General features: G+C 45.5%; 1 protein-coding gene across 7 annotated transcripts in view; it reads left to right on the forward strand.

The window, feature by feature from the left end:
- Positions 1-18,515, forward strand: part of LOC137300008 (unconventional myosin-Id) — a 496,111-nt gene that overhangs the window by 50,562 nt on the left and 427,034 nt on the right. For 4 of the 7 annotated variants that reach the window (XM_067969087.1, XM_067969088.1, XM_067969089.1 and 1 more), the window contains exon 1: positions 5,940-6,321. The exons of the other annotated variants lie outside the window; for them this stretch is intronic. In XM_067969087.1, the coding sequence (XP_067825188.1) occupies positions 6,227-6,321 (95 nt within the window). In that variant the 5' untranslated portion in view covers positions 5,940-6,226. Of the gene's footprint in view, positions 1-5,939; positions 6,322-18,515 lie in introns of those variants that run through there. 7 annotated transcript variants of the gene reach the window in all.

The following is an 18,515-nucleotide window of genomic DNA, read 5'->3' on the forward strand; positions in this document are numbered from 1 at the left end:
ATTCACAAGCTTTCGGAGGCTTCCTCCTTCGTCAGGTGAACGATGTGAAAATGAAATCCTCGAGATGAAATCGCATTTATAATTCACAGAACAATGCTTGGTGAGTACAGACAGTTTTTTCAACTGCCCGTTGCCAAGGCAATCAGTGTGCAGACAGACAGGTGTTACCTGCCAGGTCTCACAGAATATATTCTGTATATATATTGTATATTCTGTGAGACCTGGCAGGTAACACCTGTCTGTCTGCACACTGATTGCCTTGGCAACGGGCAGTTGAAAAAACTGTCTGTACTCACCAAGCATTGTTCTGTGAATTATAAATGCGATTTCATCTCGAGGATTTCATTTTCACATCGTTCACCTGACGAAGGAGGTAGCCTCCGAAAGCTTGTGAATTTAAAATAAAATTGCTGGACTATAACTTGGTGTTGTAAAATTGTTTACAATTGTCAACCCCAGTCCATCACCGGCATCTCCACATCAAGACGCCATCTTGGTATAGGAGTTAGCGCATGCGCTAATACCGGATGCTGGAAGCATGTAAATTAGGGAGAAAATGGCTGCAATCAGTGTGCAACGCTGATTTAAAGTGATACACACCATTTTCGACCTTAATGCTCAACTCAACGCACAGTCATATCCCCGACCATCTAAACTTTTCTTCCAGTGCCTGAAGGGCCCCCCCACCAGCGCTATTTAAAGGGCCATGCAGGTGTTGCAGGTTAGTTGCTGGATTATTGCTTTTGGCTGCTGGAGGAGTAGGAAGTGTTTTTTGAAGCTCCCTATTCTTATTGAGAGTTCCTACACTACTTTTGAGAGTGCTTTGGCAGGTACTGCCTTACGGGTCAGAAAGTTACAACCCTGGTATAAGATATTAAGGGGAACAGATAGGGTGGATAGAGAGAAACTATTTCCGCTGGTTGGGGATTTTAGGAGTAGGGGGCACAGTCTAAAAATTAGAGACAGACCTTTCAGGAGCGAGATTAGAAAACATTTCTACACACAAAGGGTGGTAGAAGTTTAGAATTCTCTTCCGCAAATAGCAATTGATACTAGCTCAATTGCTAAATTTAAATCTGAGATAGATAGCTTTTTGGCAACCAAAAGTATTAAGGGATATGGGCCAAAGGCAGGTATATGGAGTTAGATCACAGATCAGCCATGATCTCATCAAATGGCGGAGCAGGCACGAGGGGCTGAATGGCCTACTCCTGTTCCTATGTTCCTATGTTCCTATGGTGGAACAACATTTCTGCCGACCATGGGCGGTCTGCTAGGGCTCCCGCTGGGCATTGAGCATGACTGGGAGCATGTAGAGAGGCCACGCCCAGCAGGTCAAGCTGCGAAGAGACGGAGGACGAGGAGGCGCAGGGCACTGAGCAGGAGGCCCTACCCAATGAGGGCCTTCCGGGATCAATTCTCTTACCTCAACATGACCGAGGAGGATTGCATCCGATGCCTGAGGTTCACCAAGGAAGCCATGACCGTGATCTGTCAACTGGTGCAGCCACAACTGCAGCCTCGGAGCAGGGGGAGGACAGCATTGCCTGAGGCTGTGAAGGTCACCATGGCGCTGAATTTCTACGGCTCAGGATCATTTCAGGCCTTTGCTGGCGACATGTGCAACATCTCGCAGTATGCAGTGCACTGCTGCGTAAGGGAGGTCACAGACGCACTGTACCACATGAGGAACAGGTTCATCACCTTCCCTCTCGACAGAGACAATCAGAATGAGTGAGCACGGGGGTTCGCCCACATTGCTGGCTTCCCCATGGTGCAGGGTGCCATGGACTGCACACATATTACCCTGCGTGCCCCGCATATCAACTCGGCTGTCTTCGTCAACCGAAAGGGCTTCTACTCCCTCAACGTGCAGCTGGTGTGCGACCACACGCATCGAACCATGGAGGTCGATGCCCGCTACCCTGGGAGCAGTCATGATGCCTTCATCATGCGGCAGTCCAACGTGCCAGCTATCTTTCATCCGGCAAGTCAAAGACTGGCTACTAGGTGACAAGGGCTATCCCCTCACGACGTGGCTCATGACACCGGTTAGGAATCCATGCACACATGCACAGCAGGCCTATAATGAGAGCCATGCTGCCACATGCAACATCGTCGAGCACAACATAGGCATCCTCAAGCAACACTTCCGCTGCCTAGACTGGTCTGGAGGAGCTCTGTAGTACTCCCCTGAGTGGGTGGGCAGATTTGTGGTGGTCTGCTGAATGTTGCACAACCTCGCCATCATGAGGGACCAGCCTTTGCCACCAATGATTGCAGAAGATCCTGAGCCAGAGGTGGAGGAGGAGGAGGCTGAGGAGGAAGAGGCGGAGGAGCAGGAGGAGGAAGAGGCTGAAGAGGAGCAGGAGGAGGGGGTGGAGCCAGAAGAACAAGTGGAGGAAGACGCAGGGTGCAGCAGGAACCACACGCCTTGTCTGCAATGGCTGTGCATGCTCGCCAGTTCCGTTCCCGCTATCAATAATTGGAACTATATCCCCCAACTCACCAACAGTCCTACACTCCCCACCTTTCTCCTCCCACAAGACAAACAAATCGCCCTCCATCTGATTACACATTGGTGTCCCTCTCAGCTCATTGCATAAATAAAAACCACCACCAAATGCAAAATCAAACTCTCATTTATGGATTAATAAATGAAAATATGCAAATATAACAGAACTATTCACCCTTGTGCATTCCCTTAGTGCCTGTTGTCCGTGTGCCTTTACCTTTCCTGGTGCTCCTACGAAGTGCTTCCCCAGTGGCTGGAGCATGGGTGGTGGAAGCTGGCCTTCACTGGAGGAACATGCAGATGGCCTTGGAGGACGACCTCAAACAGCTCTGGGCCTGGAGGGCCCAGCTTCAGACTGCACCATCTCAGCTTGGGTTGCAGCAGTCTGGCCTGGCTGGCCGACAGGCAACAACAAGGGCACTGGCGGAGTGGCAGGGGTGGGAGCAGGAATGCTGTCGTCCTGAGAGAGGACAGCAGGTCCGACTGCCATGGCGCCACTGCCACTCTTCCGGGGCGGCACCTCAGCAATCCTGGTGATCAGCTGGGGAACGGATTGCTGGAGTGCTGTGACGCCCTGAAAGCCCCGTTCCACATTGGTCCCCAGAGCCACGATAGCAGCAGTCTGAGTTTCCAAGGCAGCAGTCTGAGTTGCAAATGCAGCAGTCAGACCATGGATGGCAGATTTTGTGCTGCAATGGATGCTGTGACATAAGTCATCAGACGCTGCATCATGGTGGGTTCCACAGGTGCGCTGATGGAGGTGACCAGTTCCATGTTGGAAAGGATGGCCCTCCGGCGAGCTGGCACCTGTGGTATCCGTTCCCTCCGCCCCAGCTCCTGCGCACTTGTCCTCGGTATCTCACTACGTGCAGATCCCTCCTCCAACCTAACCTCTAAAGGTCAACACAGGAAATTAGTCCACAAGGTTGGGTGGCATAATATGAGAGGGAGCTTCTGAAATGGAGCAGAAATTAGGTGAATTGGAGGAAACATAGGGTAGTTGCACATGGAGCTGCATCAGTTTGGATGGAGGCTACCAGAGGGATCAGCGCTAGGGCAAGCAGTGGGGACAGAAACAACGTTATCTAACTTTGCTGTCGCCACCGAACCGGAGCTTGCAAATAACAAAAACAAATGGATCAAATGGAAGGAATTGGAAAGATTAAGAAACTGGGCTGACAAGTCGTAGCTGTCGTTTAATATGGATAAATGGAAGGTGATGCAACTGGCGAAGGGAAATAAGTAGGAACAGAAGCTAAAATGAATTAGTCTATAGGACACAACACAGGCGAGGTATCCGGAAGTACTCAAGATTAGCTTGCTGAAACCATCAGCAGTAAAGAAAGCAAACAAAACTTTTGGGTATACAGTAAAGACCCAGGAAGTGATAATTACATAGAAACATAGAAAATAGGAGCAGGAATGGGCCATTCAGCCCTTCGAGCCTGCTCCGCCATTCAATATGATCATGGCTGATCCTCTATCTCAATACCATATTCCCGCTCTTTCCCCATACCCCTTGATGCCTTTTGTGTCTAGAAATCTAGCTGGCTCCTCCTTAAATATATTCAGTGACTTGGCCTCTACAGCCTTCAGTGGTAGAGAATTCCACAGGTTCACCACCCTCTGAGTGAAGAAATTTCTCCTCATCTCAATCCTAAATGTCCTACCCTGTATCCTGAGACTGTGAACCCTCGTTCTGAACCCCCCAGCCAGAGGAAACATCCACCCTCCATCCAGTCTGTCTAACCCTGTCAGAATTTTATATGTTTCAATGAGATCCCCTCTCATTCTTCTAAACTCGAGTGAATACAAGCCGAGTTGATCCAATCTCTCCGCATACGACAGTCCTGCCATCCCAGGAATCAGTCTGGTTTAACTTGTACAAAGCACTGATCCAGCCCCACCTGGAACACTCTGTACACTTCCGGGCTCCATGTTATGACGGCATCCTAGGATTGGAGAGGGCACAGCAGAGGATAGCCAACTGCAAGGAGAAGCTGCAAAAACCAGGAAAGTTTACACTGCAGAAACAAAGGCTTAGGAGGATTGTGTGTTGGGGGGGGGGAGAGGGGGGTGCGATCTTATTAAAGTATTGAAGATTCTAAGTGGTGTACATAGTATGATCTCTAATTATAGTACGACATAATCACAAACCTTACAACAAGGACCACAGACGCAGTTTAGATTTAATTACTTTACAGAGAGAGCGGTGAACCAGTGGAGAAGACTGTCTATAGAGGTTGTGAGGACAGATGATGTCAGAAAGTTCAAGTGGGAACTGCATAGATATTTACAAAAAAAGCCTTTGAGAGGCATGTGGGATATAAGGGGTAACTTTACAAGCCTGTGCAGCCAGTGGGGAGCCTCTCCCCCTCACTCTTACCACAGTGCACATTGGCAATTTGGGCGATGTGCGCCTAAATTTTCGATGTGAGCTGCTGGTGGACGAGTCTCCCCTCTGGCCTTGCGGAGTTGTAAAATACAACAAACAACTTGCATTTGTATAGCACCTTTAACGTAGTAAAATGTCCCAAGGTGCTTCACAGGGGCGTAATCAGACAAAATTGACACCGAGCCAAAGAAGGAAATATTAGGACAGGTGACCAAAAGCTTAGTCATAGAGGTAGTTTTTAAAGAAGGAAAGGTGGAGAGGCATAGAAATTTAGGCATGGAATTCCAGAGCTTGGGGCCTAGATGGCTGGAGGCATGGCCGTCAATGGTGGGACGAAGGGAGTGGAGGATGCACAAGAGGCCAGAATTGGAGGACTGCAGAGATCTTGGAGGGTTATAGGGCTGGTGGAGGTTACAGCGATAGGGAGGAGCAAGGTCATGGAGAGATTTGAATACGAGAAAGAGGATTTTAAAATTGAGGCGCTGGTGGACCTGGAGCCAATGTTGGTCAGCGAGCACAAGGGTGATGGGTGAACAACACTTGGTATGAGTTAGGATACAGACAGCAGAGTTTTGGATGATCTTAAGTCTAGGGAGGCTGGAAGATGCGAGGCTGTCCAGGAGAGCTTTGGAAATAAAAATTCCTTTTAGTTCATGATAATTTTAAAACTTTGGAATTTTGGACAATTCTATGCTCTTAGGACAAAACCCTGAGGGATTCCCCATCACCCAGCTCCGTGTTTTCTTTCTAATTAATAAATAACTTAATCAAACTCCACCCCTCCCCTCCTCCTCCCTCCCTCCACTTGCCCTGCGAGCTCCTGAAACCCAACAGCATCCTTCACCTGAGGCAGGGTCCAGGGGGCGGGGTTACAGACCAAGCAAACCCCGCCCACCCGCCGACTGCTGCAGCCGCCAGGGTCGCGCGCCCGCGCCCGCGCCTCCAGCTGTGGGCGGGTCGCGCGCCCGCGCCTCCAGCTGTGGGCGGGTGGCGCGCGCGTTACGCGCTGACAGTCTCGCCCAGGTGAGGTGCGGCTCCCGGGAGTTGCCAGAAGGAAAGAAGCTGCGAGAGGAGGAGGAGGAGAAGGAACCAAACAAAATAACCGGGACAGAAACTCTGCAAACAAAATAATAATTCAATGAAACAAAATTACAACTGGATTTAAAGGAAACCTGCGGGAAGAGTCTTTAAGAGAGGGGGGAAGCAGGAGGAGTCGCACTCCGGGATAAAGAAAGCTTTCTCTTTCCTTCTCTCTCTCTTTCTCTCTCTCTCTCTCCCTGCCGGTCCGGCTGTGCTGCGGAGAGTCACAGGGAACCATGGTGGAGCAGGAGTGCCTGGAGTTCGGGAAAGCAGACTTTGTCCTGCTGGACTCGGTCAACATGTCAGAGTTCATGGCAAACCTGAAACTGAGGTAAGAGAGAGAGAGAGAGTGTGTGTGTGTGTGTGTGTGTGAGAGCGAGAGGGGGGGTTAGAGGACAGGAGGTCCCCCAACAGTGGAGTATGTTGGCAGAAGAAGGGGATGAATGAGAGAATCAGGCGACCCTCAATGGGGAGGCCTGTGGGGGAAGAAGGGAATCAATGAATTAAAAGAATAACATAAGGGGGAAAAAACATGAAGGTAAGAGCTGTAGGAATGATTGTGTTGATAACATTGGTAGAGACCTGTATATGGGGAATGATTCCAGTAATTGCTTTACTCATTTACCTATGGGTAGACTGATGTAATTGCATAACTTAGTATTGGTGATACTATCTTTATTTGGGATTAGGATACCAGAGATAAAAACTTCTCATGCCAAGTGTTGCATTCTGTTTCATTCCATGAGCGTTACCTGTTCAGAGGTGTTGCACAACATAGAAGGTTATGTAGTAATAGGTGACAGTAACTGTGATTCCAATATCTAATTTTACAGCAACTAGCTGCCTTCTCAATTGACTCTTGAACATAGAGGGATGATGGATGTTAGCCCAACCACTGAGGGATGAAGGGATAGGTTCTGTCTTTATCCCCCCTCCCTCCCCTCTCTCTAAACCCTTTGGCCTGGGTTGCATCCTACACTTACACAAGGTCAAAATTAAAGAACTTTCTCTGTTGTCTGCCACCCCCAAGCTCACCATATGTGGCTGCCCCTCTGATAATATGTACCTTTTGGTGAATTGCAAGGTGATAATCCAATAAAAGGATTTTTAGATGATGATACTCTTGGATCTTGAACCCCAAGATCAGATGGTTACTTTAAATTATTTGAAAAGTGTATGCTTAAATTTGGAATAATGGAGGATGGTTAGGAATGTACAAGGTTGTGACGCAATGAAGGAGCAGGGATTCTGATTCAAAATTTTGAGATGATTACTGTGTCAAGCAACAATCCCAGTTGTCTTTTATTTTCTTTTATATAACTTAATTGTAGCACTACCACAAAGTTTTGATTGTATTCATTCTACAGCCAAACTTTGCTCTGTGTTTCTGTGTTATGTGGCTTGGAAGGGAGAGTTTTGCTGCAAAACTGTACATTGTGTTTCAGTAAGGTATTTGTAGGCCTTTGCATGTATTGTAAATCCATATTATGAAGTCAAACTGTGGTTTTGGGGATTGCCTACATAATAGTCATTGCACTTCAAAGTAGTTCATTGTATGCTAAGTGTTTTTGAGATGTTTCTGAGAGATGTGGAATCTTTTTTTCTCGCTGCCCTAATGTAGTGTGGAGTTTGGAAGCCTGTTATCCATGAGCTGACTCCTGGTGTTTATGCTGTTAAATCTGTTTTCCATTGCCCAACAGCAGGCCATTAGACCCAGTTTTACCTGGGAGTCTACTGCCAGGCTGTGGAAAACAGATTTAACAGCATAAACGTGGGGAGCTAGTTCACGGATGATGGGCTCCTGGAATCCAAATTAAAATTACAATATGAAAGCAGCTTCAATGACTGTGACCTGGTCTCACTGTCGGCTATACTCTGTGCTGTGAGCGAGGCCAGCTCCTTTATTCCAGTGGAGCCACCCGACTAACTGCCCACTGCAAATGTAAAAGTGGGAGCGGCACTAAGCTGTTGCTCTCCTGTGACATGCACTATAGAGCACCAGATATAAAAGCATCTTCAATTTGCAAAGTTTGTACACCAGAAAATCTAAGGATTCTAGTTAAAATGGGGTTCAGCTTTCTGCTTTCTTAAATTTTGCTACTGATGACATCATTTGGGAGCTGTTTTAGAGAAGTTATCTGACTGTGAGTGAGTTTGAATGTACTTTCAGTGGAAATAACTCTTGATCATTGAAGCACTCTTAATTACTGTATCTTTGCTGAGAACTTCACTCCCCATGATTCCTCCCAGACTGAATCATGTCATTGGCACTTGCTGTTTAAACACAAGTGTATTATTAAGGCAGAACAGAATGTTATTATATTTTACCACTTAATTTATATTGTTAAAAATGCATCATGATGAATCACTTCAAAAATATATAGTCATTATGCCTGTGTATGTCAAGGTGTTGTGTTAGAAGACTATTTCTCCATGGGGAGCATCACACCTACATTCAATTCGTTCCTTTTCTGACTCATACATATGCATTTTCCAGCAGGGGCCATGGGCTAATGGTCAGGAGCAGTTCCCTGGCTGATTTTCCTTCCATAGCTCTGGGACACTGAAGCTAATTTTAGCACCATTACCCTTTTTGCCTTGGCTATTATCAGTGAACGAACCTGGGACCTCTGGTCTATATGGTTCAGAGACATGCAGCCTTTACTAACATAGCCATTAGGGGGGAAGGACTATCTTGACTTCAGTTGAGAAGTATTGCCACACTTCTTCTACCCCTCCCCTCTGTAATATCTATCCCATGCTTATAGCAAGAAGGGAAATTTACTGCTTTTAATATTTATAGAAAAAGGTTGCAGAAAAGTTGTAAGAGAGGCTTGTACGGAATGAATTCTCGAGCTAGGTTTGTTTTTGAATTGAACCTTTTAATTTGGGCTGTGCGTAGATGGGTATTTTGAATCTCACTCTTTAAATCGTGCAAAGTATACTTTCCAAAAGGATGTGCCATTCGAATACTCAGTCAACATCTTAGATTCGTTTTGATTTGATTCCAGGAACTGAGGTCATTGGTGCTAATCCCCTGCTTGAATTTAGTAGGTAGTACTGTTTAATCCTGGTTGTAGTTTTATCACTGACGATAAACTTCAAAAGTTATTGTTTGTACAGGGAGTGACCTGAAACTGACAGTGATACTGTATGTAACCTGTTATTGTTTTAAATAACATTTTTTTCCCGCCTTTATGATGTACTTATGTATGCCTGTTGGTGGTTTAGAGCTATTTTTGGGAGGGGGATTGAGTTTGGTGCTACATTACTGGAAGTAGTAGACCCAATCAAGTCCTCCATGAATTTTGTTTAATAATCTTGCAACTAAATTGCTAGAAAGAAGCATCATTTAAACTAATAGGTCACATAGAAGCAAAGAAACATAGAAAATAGGAGCAGGAGTAGGCCATTCGGCCCTTCGAGCCTGCTCTGCCATTCAATATGATCATGGCTGATCCTCTATCTCAATACCATAATCTCGCTTTCTTCCCATACCGCTTGATGCCTTCTGTGTCTGGAAATCTATCCATCTCCTTCTTAAATATATTCAGTGACTTGGTCTCCACAGCCTTGTGTGGTAGAGAATTCCACAAGTTCACCACCCTCTGAGTGAAGAAATTTCTCCTCATCTCAATCCTAAATGTCCTACCCCTTATCCTGAAACTGTGACCCCTCGTTCTGGACCCCCCATCCAGGGGAAACATCCTCCCTGCATCCAGTCTGTCTAGCCCTGTCAGAATTTTGTTTGTTTCAATGAGATCCCCTCTCATTCTTCTAAACTCTAGTGAATACAGGCCTAGTTGACCCAATCTCTCCTCATACGACAGTCGTGCCATCTCAGGAATCGCTGCACTCCCTCTATGGCAAGTATATCCTTTCTTAGGTAAGGAGACCAAAACTGCACACAATACTCCAGGTGTGGTCTCACCAAGGCCCTGTATAACTGCAGTAAGATATCCTTGCTCCTGTACTCAAATCCTCTTGCAATGAAGGCCAACATACCATTTGCCTTCCTAACTGCTTTCTGCACCTGCATGTTCGCTTTCAGCGACTAGTGTACAAGGACACCCAGGTAACTTTGTACATCAACGTTTCCCAAACTATCACCATTTAAATAATATTCTGTCTTTCTGTTTTTCCTTCCGATAACTTCACATCTATCTACGTTTATACCGCATCTGCCATGCATTTGCCCACTCACTCAACTTGTCTAAATCGCCTTGAAGTCTCTTTGCATCCTCCTCACAACTCTCAATCCCATCTAGTTTTGTGTTGTCAGGAAACTTGGAAATATTACATTTGGTTTCCTCATCTAAATCATTGATATATATTGTGAATAGCTGGGGCCCAAGCACTGATCACTGCGGTACCCCCCTAGTCACTGCCTGCCACCTGGAAAAAGACCCGTTTGTTCCTACTCTCTCTTTCCTGTCTGTTAACCAATTTTCAATCCATGCCAGTATATCACCGCCAATCCCATGTGCTTTAATTTTGCACCTCTTTTGTGGGACTTTATCAAAGGCCTTCTGAAAATCCAAATACACCACATCCACTGGTTCTCCCTTATCTATTCTACCAGTTACATCCTCAAAAAAACTCCAGTAGGTTTGTCAAACATGATTTCCCTTTCATAAATCCATATTGACTTTGTCTAATCCCGTTGATATTTTCTAAGTGTCCTGTTATCACATCTTTTGTAATAGACTCTAGCATTTTCCCTATTACAGATGTTGGGCTAGCCGATCTGTAGCTCCCTGTTTTCTCTCCCTCCTTTTTTAAATAGTGGGGTTACATTTGCCACCCTCCAATCTGTAGGAACTGTTCCATAATCTATAGAATTTTGGATGACGACAACCGATTCATCCACTATTTCCAGGGCGACCTCTTTTAGTACTCTGGGATGCAGATCATCAGGCCTGGGGAATTATCTGCTTTCAGTCCCATTAATTTCTCCAGCACTTTTTTTTTACGAATACTAATTTCCTTTAATTCCTCCTTCTCACTGGACCCTTGGTTCCCTAGCATTTCTGGGACGTTATTTGTGTCCTCTTTTATATTCCTTGCAAGTTTACTCTCTCACTCTATTTTTCCCCTCTTAATCAATCTCTCGGTCCTTTTTTGCTGAATTCTAAACTGCTCCCAATCCCCAGGCTTGCGACTTTTTCTGGCAACTTTATATGACTCCTCTTTGGATCTACTGCTCTCCTCAATTTCTTTTGTTGGCCATGGTTGGGCTGCTTTTCCTTTTGTGTTTTGCGCCAGAAAAGAATGTATAATTGTTGTAATTCATGCAGCCAGTATGGAGGATTCACAAGGAGTATGGAGGATTCCTACTCCAGGTATCTTTGCTCTCCCTTCCCCTCCCAAACTGCTGCTTGGTTTAATGTTTCAGCTGAAAGGTTGTGTGATGGGCTATCTTTAAAAAAAATCTATCTGCAGGCTTCTCCATGGCCATGGTTAATGTAGGTTTAGGCACTTTTGACAGGTAGAAGGACTGTGGAACAGCCTCACTAATTTATAGAATTCCCAACAATCTTGCTTAAAAACACAGACCTAAACACAGTACAGACTTTATTGTTTTATTTATTCTATATCAACATTTATTCACAAATTTAAATATTTTGCCCAGCTCAGTTGGTAAATTTGCTATCCAACAACAACTTACATTTATGTAGCATCCAAAATGTCCCATGGCATGTCATGGTGTCGTAGCAAGAGGAATGGGTGGCAACTTTCCGCCTTCGGCCGCTGCAGCGATACCTGTATGTTGAGCGTCCTCTTAGATGGCTTGCGCTGGCGACGTATTTTTTCCGCCAGCTGCACGGCCTGAACTACGACGCGCAGCTCCTGTTCATCTCGCTGCTGGGCGGCCGCACGTCTTTGCAGGAGCTGCCTGTCTTTTACCAGGATCTGCTCAGGGTCTGGAACATGGTTGCCTCCAGCCGGAGCTCTTGCCCGTCGGGGGTAGCGGCCGTCCTGCAGGAGCCGCTGCTCGGGAATCCGTTCCTCCGCGGTGTCGGCTTCGGCCGCTCATGGCTGACGGAGCGGAGGGCTGTGGCCGGTCGGGTGACCAGAGTCAGGGACGTCCTGGATGGCGGAGGGTCGGGTTGGTTGGAGCCGTGGGCGCTTGCCGCGCGGATCTCCTCGTGGCGTGCCGGGGACGCGGCGGCCGCCATCCGGGCGTTGAAATCGGCGCTCGGCCCTGACTCCACTCGGGGTGTGGAGGCGGCTCAAGCGTGCGGAGCCATCCCGTCCGACCTGACCCCCGTTCGGACAGAATTCCTCCTCGGCGCCAGGCCCCAAAACCTCCCTCGGAGGGCTGCGCCTCACAACTTGAATCGTCTCTCGGAAATTCCCTCCGTGCCGTTTCACTCCGCGCGGAGGGATTTCCTGTACGGGCTGCTCCTGCACACTCTTCACTTCCTCGCCCTCGTCTCTCGCCCGGACACGCCCTGGCGTACCATCCTGCCGTCCGGCGGAGGCGGGGTCCCCAGTGGGGGGCTCTCTACACGGGTCCTCCCGTGTTACATCGGGGATCTGGGGTGGAGAGTGTTAACGCCACTTCACGGACTCCCAGGCCGCCTGCCATTTCTGCGGCCTGGACGAGTCCGTGTTTCATTTGTTCACGGGGTGTGGGAGACTGCAGCCCCTGTTTGATTATTTGGAGGGGCTGCTCCTCAAGTTCTGGCTGCACTTCAGCCCCACGCTCCTGATCTTTGGCCGCCCGGTGAGGAGGGGGGGCGGGCAGGTCGGTGAACGTCCTCGTGGGTCTGCTCCTGGGCCTGTCCAAGGTGGCCATCCACAGGTCCAGGTTGGTCGCGGTCCGTGGGGGCGGTCGCTCGGACTGTCTGCCTCTCTTCCGCGGAATGCTGCGCACCCGGGTGGCCCTGGAGATGGAGCACGCGGAGTCTGCCGGTACGCTTGAGGCTTTCCGCGACCGGTGGGCACTGCAGGGGTTGGAGTGCATCCTGAACGAGGACAATAAAATTTTAATTTGAAACTTCGTTTTGGTTCTTTTTGGTTTTTAGTAGTTAAGCACACCCTACACCCCCCCCCCCCCCTTATAAAAGGGGGGCCTAAAATAAAAAAAAATGAGCAAGAGGAATGAAACAGCGAGCAGAGGCAGAGCTTAGGAGGGGCAATTGAGGACTTGGGAGAAAAGATGGGGTTCGAGAAGGCATTTGGAGGAAAGAAAGAAAGGAGCAGGGCCAAAGGCGTTTAAAAGCTTTGCTACCAATAGTAAGACAGAGGGAGGGTCTGATGCACTGGAGGCCAGAATTGGATGTCCCAAGGCTGCGGGAGGGAGAGTAAGTAAGTCTGGAGGAGGTTGCAGGAATGGGATGGAGTGAGGCCATGCAGGGATTTGAGGATGAGAATGAGAATTGCAGGTCTGAGAGAATGGGAGCAATGGATCAGTGGGGTTTATTATCATTATTATTCAGAAGAAGAACTTGCATTTAGCAAATTGCAAAGCGGTTTACAGCCAATGAAGTACTTTTGAAGTGTAGTCACTGTTGTAATGTAGGAAATGTGGCAGCCAATTTGTGCACAGCAATGTGATAATGACCAGATAAACTGTTTGTGATGTTGGTTGAGGACTAAATATTGGAAAGGGCACCAAAGAGAACATTTCTGCTCTTCAAAATAGTGCCCTGGGATCTTTTCCGCCCATCTGAGAGGGCAGATGGGGCCTCGGTTTAACATCTCATTTGAAAGGCGGCACCTCTGACAGTGCAGCACTCCCTCAGTACTGCACTGATGAGTCAGCCTAGATTTTGTACTCGTGTCTCTTGAACCCACAATCTTCTGACTCAGAGGCAAGGGTGTTACCACTGAGCCACGGCTGACCCTTTACTATTTTTATTATTATTTATTTTATTATTATTACTATTTTTCTAATGTAGAAATCAGTTGTAGAGAACAGGAGGCTTGTGGTGAGTTAACCGATCCTAGCCAGAGTGGCAGTAGGGGTGCTACAATGCGTTTTGATACTGCTGGGCAGGCAAGGCTATGTGTCTGAGATTGGGTTTGGAGTGCAGCGCTCTTCTAAGTGCTACTGAGTTGCCTATTCCATTTTTTGAACATGCGAGAGGAGAATGGGAGAAGGAACTGTTGTTTCTTTCCCTCCACTTTTCTCCCCTTCTCTACTGAAGGTGCTGCCCCCACCTGGGGTATGGTTCCACAGGTTCCCAGACAGTGAGTATCAGTATGTCGTTCTGTCATGGGGATGCCTGGGGTGGGGTGGGGGGAGGGGGAGGGGGAGGGGGAGAAGTTGGGGGGCGGTGGCTTCACAGCTGAATTTCATCTTTCTGCCATCTCATCCCACTTTCAGAAACCTCCTGAAAAACGATCACTTTGTCCACACCCAACTCTTCTCCCAACTCCTGCTTTGGATTGGATCAGCGTCTCTGTGAAGTGTCTTCAGTCGTTTCGATAAGTTTAAGGCCCTATATGAGTATAATTTGTCAACACGTGTACATTTCCAGCAGGTGAAATAGGATAGCGATCTGGAGTGAGAACCCTGACTTAAACCCCACCTCACCTCACCAGCCCAGAGGTGCTTGAGGGAAACAATTGTACCTACCTCTGGGATCAGCAAACTCAACAAAGACCAGAAATTGAACCTGGGCCTCTCCAGGCCTATGTGCAGCTCATTTTCATTTAATGTTACTAATTAAATGATATAGGGAACCAGACAAGCTATTTATAATTCATGATTACATGTTGACATAGAAATATGAAACTCCAAGTCAGCATTGTATTGCATTTTGCGTTTTTAAGCAAGATGTTGTAAAAACTGTTAAAATATACTGGAGAAGTTCCACATTAGTTCCATGTTTATTGTAAGGGGGTTTTTAATTTATAGGAGACAGCATGAAGATGCAGTCTGACATTCCTCCAGTGAATTATAAGCAAAAATGTGAACTTCAGCTTCTGTTGATATAAGCTCAGGCAGAAGCAGCATGTCTTCTCATTAAATTGCACACAGCTTTGGGGAAAGAGGTATGTGGGAAGTGATGGCGAACAGAAAATTAAGGCAAATAATTTAAATACTTTTATACGGCAAAATTTCAAATGCGGAGAACCTCCTGTTTCTCTGGTGGATAAGTCTGATCAGGATCTTTCCCAAATGCCTGGTATTCAACCAGTAAAACACTACAGTATTTTTTTTATTGAGATAAAATCAATTGAACCCTAGTAAAGCACAAAGTTTGAGGGAGTGCCTTGTGAATAATTTGCTAACTATGACAAGCGGTTGGGACTCTGCTGTGTTCATTTACTTAGGGATTATTCATGTATACTCTTTCTGGGTCAGGCTGTGCTTCTTGTATTGAAATCTAACCATCTTCAGTACCTATCTGACTCTCAATGCTGCATTAATTTTTATATAAGACAAAGTATTAGCTATAAAAAGATATATTGTGCACCATAATCTATGTTAGGAAATACATTTTACAAGAAAGTATTTTGGTTGAGTATTATATGGAGCTGCAAGAACATAGCTTGAGCACTTTGTGTATTTAAGCAGAACCCCAGGGGAAAATGGAAAATACAAGCACTGTTGTTATAAACTTGTAATTGGCCATGGGCAAAACCTTGTAATTATAGATGTCCTGCCTTGTGATGCAGTATAGACTGAGGTCCTACACTGCATCACTTTTAGAAAGGAATAGCCTGGATCCTGTGTTAAAGAGCACTATGCATCAATCCATTCGAAAAGGAGTAACTGCTGTAGCCCCAGTTTGCTGAAAAGATTGAGTTTGCATTGAGTGTTGTTAGAAGTTCATTTTTGTATGAACTTCAGCTCTTACCAGTTTGCATGTAGTTCAAGTCAGCTACCCAAAGGCACTTGTAAGATTGAAAGAGTTGTCATTTTCACTGTGCTATATAGTAGTTGGATGCAGGTTATTCTCTGCAATTTTGCAAATAGAGTTCTTGGTCACAGTCAGGTTTTAAAGCAAATACTGAACGCTTGAGATAAATTACACTGTTTTTGCACAGATAAAAAGACAATCCGTGCATACTAGAAATCTGAAATAAAAATAAAGATTCAGCACCTGAAATGAGACAAGACAGATTAATGTTTCGTGTTGAGCCCTCTTGTACCCTTCAGGGCTCAACAGAGATTCAACTTGAAACAATTAATCTGTCTTTTCTCTTTTCAGATGCTGATTAGAGTTGCCAACTCTGGTTGGACATATTCCTGGAGGTGTTATCGCATGACCTCCTGCCTCTGACCGCCCCGCCCCCATAATCCTGCCATTTATTTGTCCAATGTGTCTGTACTCGCGGAGCACCGCCTTCCCACACCAATTGGAAAGCAAATAAACACTTCAATACCCGATTGGATGATTCTTGACAGTTAGTCAAACAGCCCTTTTTCCTATGACAAGTATTTTTATAATTAGTGAACAAAAGTGTTCAAAGAAAATTTAAAAAAAAACAATTTTTAATGCCGCTGTGATTTTTCTCCTGGGTTGCTCGCAGCATTGTCCTGGAGATTAGTCTTTAATTCCTGGAGACTCCAGATCAATCCCGGAGGTTTGGCAATCCTAATGCTGATGGGTGTGTATTTTCGTTTTCTTAATGACTCTTTTTGTCGACTATCTAATGTCCAGTTCAGAACAACATTGTTATAGATTTTGTCAATCACTCTTAGTGTTTGGGACCTCTTGAGACGAGAGAAATTAACTTGAAACATGGAGGAAGAAGGAACTTTGCAAAATACTAATTGTGCAAAAGTACAAGGCTGTATCACATAAACAGGAAATATTTGGAAGATAATTGAAGGTAATATCTAATCTTTAGATTTAAAAAGATTGTAAAATTGTAGAACGTTACCCTTGTGTTATGTGTAATCTGATTCACTCAATACAATTACAGCTTCTTGTTTCCCATCCTTGTAGCTCTTGTATTAACTTATGATAGTGTTGACTGGAATGTACAATCGGAGACCCCATCAGGCAAAGTTTCACTAATATTGCAAAAGACGTGTGGTGGGACTCTCCACCACTCTACTCATGGTAGACCATCTAAGGGTCAGCTGCTTAACTTGTTTTTTGATGAATTATTGGCCCAGAATTTGCAGGAGAAGGGCATCTCACAGCATGCCCCATTAGTTAGACTTCAGGTCAAAAAATGTTTGCCCTGCAATTTGCTGATAAGTGCGAGTGCAACGAGGCACCTGGGACCTGAGTGAACGATAGGACCAACAGCCTATCTCCTTAATCAATGAGATTTAAGGATTGAGAAAGGACCAGAGGAATGACAGAGAAGGAAATAGGATGAATTAGAGTCAAATCAGGTACTGAAAGAGAAATGGAGAGGGAAAGAAAGATTGGATTTCGAGAGGAAAAAGAAACAGGAAAAGTAAGAGATTTTTAAAAAAATTTAAATTTATAAGTTCTAACAACAATTTACTACCTGTATGAATGAGACTCCACTATTTAAATTGTTCCCTTTCTGGGCTGTTGAATTGCAGGAACATAAATCTCCTCATTTAAAAAGGTACTTGTGCTATTGAGTACCAACCCTAACTTTCTGTGGCTAGTTTAATTGGCAATTAATGCGCAAATGCAGCAATTTCAAGAAACTCACGGGGAGGTTGAGGGCAAGCTGCCATTTTCGCAAGGCTGATGGCGGAGCAGCGCAAATTGTCCATCAGCTGATGGCGATTAGCAATTCACAGGGTATCTCTTCCTGGCCACAAGTTGCTGGACGATTTACACATTAATAGCGCTGTTATTTTGGCAGCAAAATCTGGGCCATTGTGTTCATTAGGGTAATGGTACTGAAGAACAGAGCACTTACCCACTTTTGGCATCCAGTGTCTACATTACGTAAATAAGGAAAATATCTTTATTTTATGTTGTGCTTCCTTGTAATCACTAGAGTTAAAATGGAAGTTGCATTTCCTTAGTAAACTGCAAAATACAAACTGGAGGCAGGCAGTTGATAAGAGAACAAGCCAGATTGATTGCTGTGGTAATTAAGCAGATGGTGTTCTATTAGATATTCAAATGTGAGATCCAGACTGTATGTTAAAATTGTTTATTGGAGCCGTGCAAGTCCTTTTTATAGGACCTTTTGATTTTGGTGATAGAGCCTGTCTTTGGAGACCCAGAAATTTCAGAGGAGCTGTGGGTTTTTCCAGTAACCTTCAGTTTCAACTGAGTCTAAAATGACAGTTGAACTCTTAAAATGGACAGGAATATTGTCTTGCGTACAAACATCCTGCTGTTTGTCAAACTATGTAATAAATGTGATCTGAAGAGGATATTTAAACTCTTGTGGACTGATTCAATCTTTATTTTCTTAGTATTTCTACTGTCTGTAGTCTGCATCTGTAAAATTATCTTGCTTGTGAATAAACTTGATTATTAGTTTTAGCCTGAATGTAACAGTCTAACAGTATGATACTACATTTTGGAATGGACAATCAGAGCATGGTGGGTACTTCAGTTGGTCTCCAGGAATTGTTAGTCCTGTGACGTGCTATCCCATTGAAGGCACATATAAAGG

The sequence above is a fragment of the Heptranchias perlo genome, chromosome 30 (assembly GCF_035084215.1).
Source record: "Heptranchias perlo isolate sHepPer1 chromosome 30, sHepPer1.hap1, whole genome shotgun sequence".
NCBI lineage: Eukaryota > Metazoa > Chordata > Chondrichthyes > Hexanchiformes > Hexanchidae > Heptranchias > Heptranchias perlo.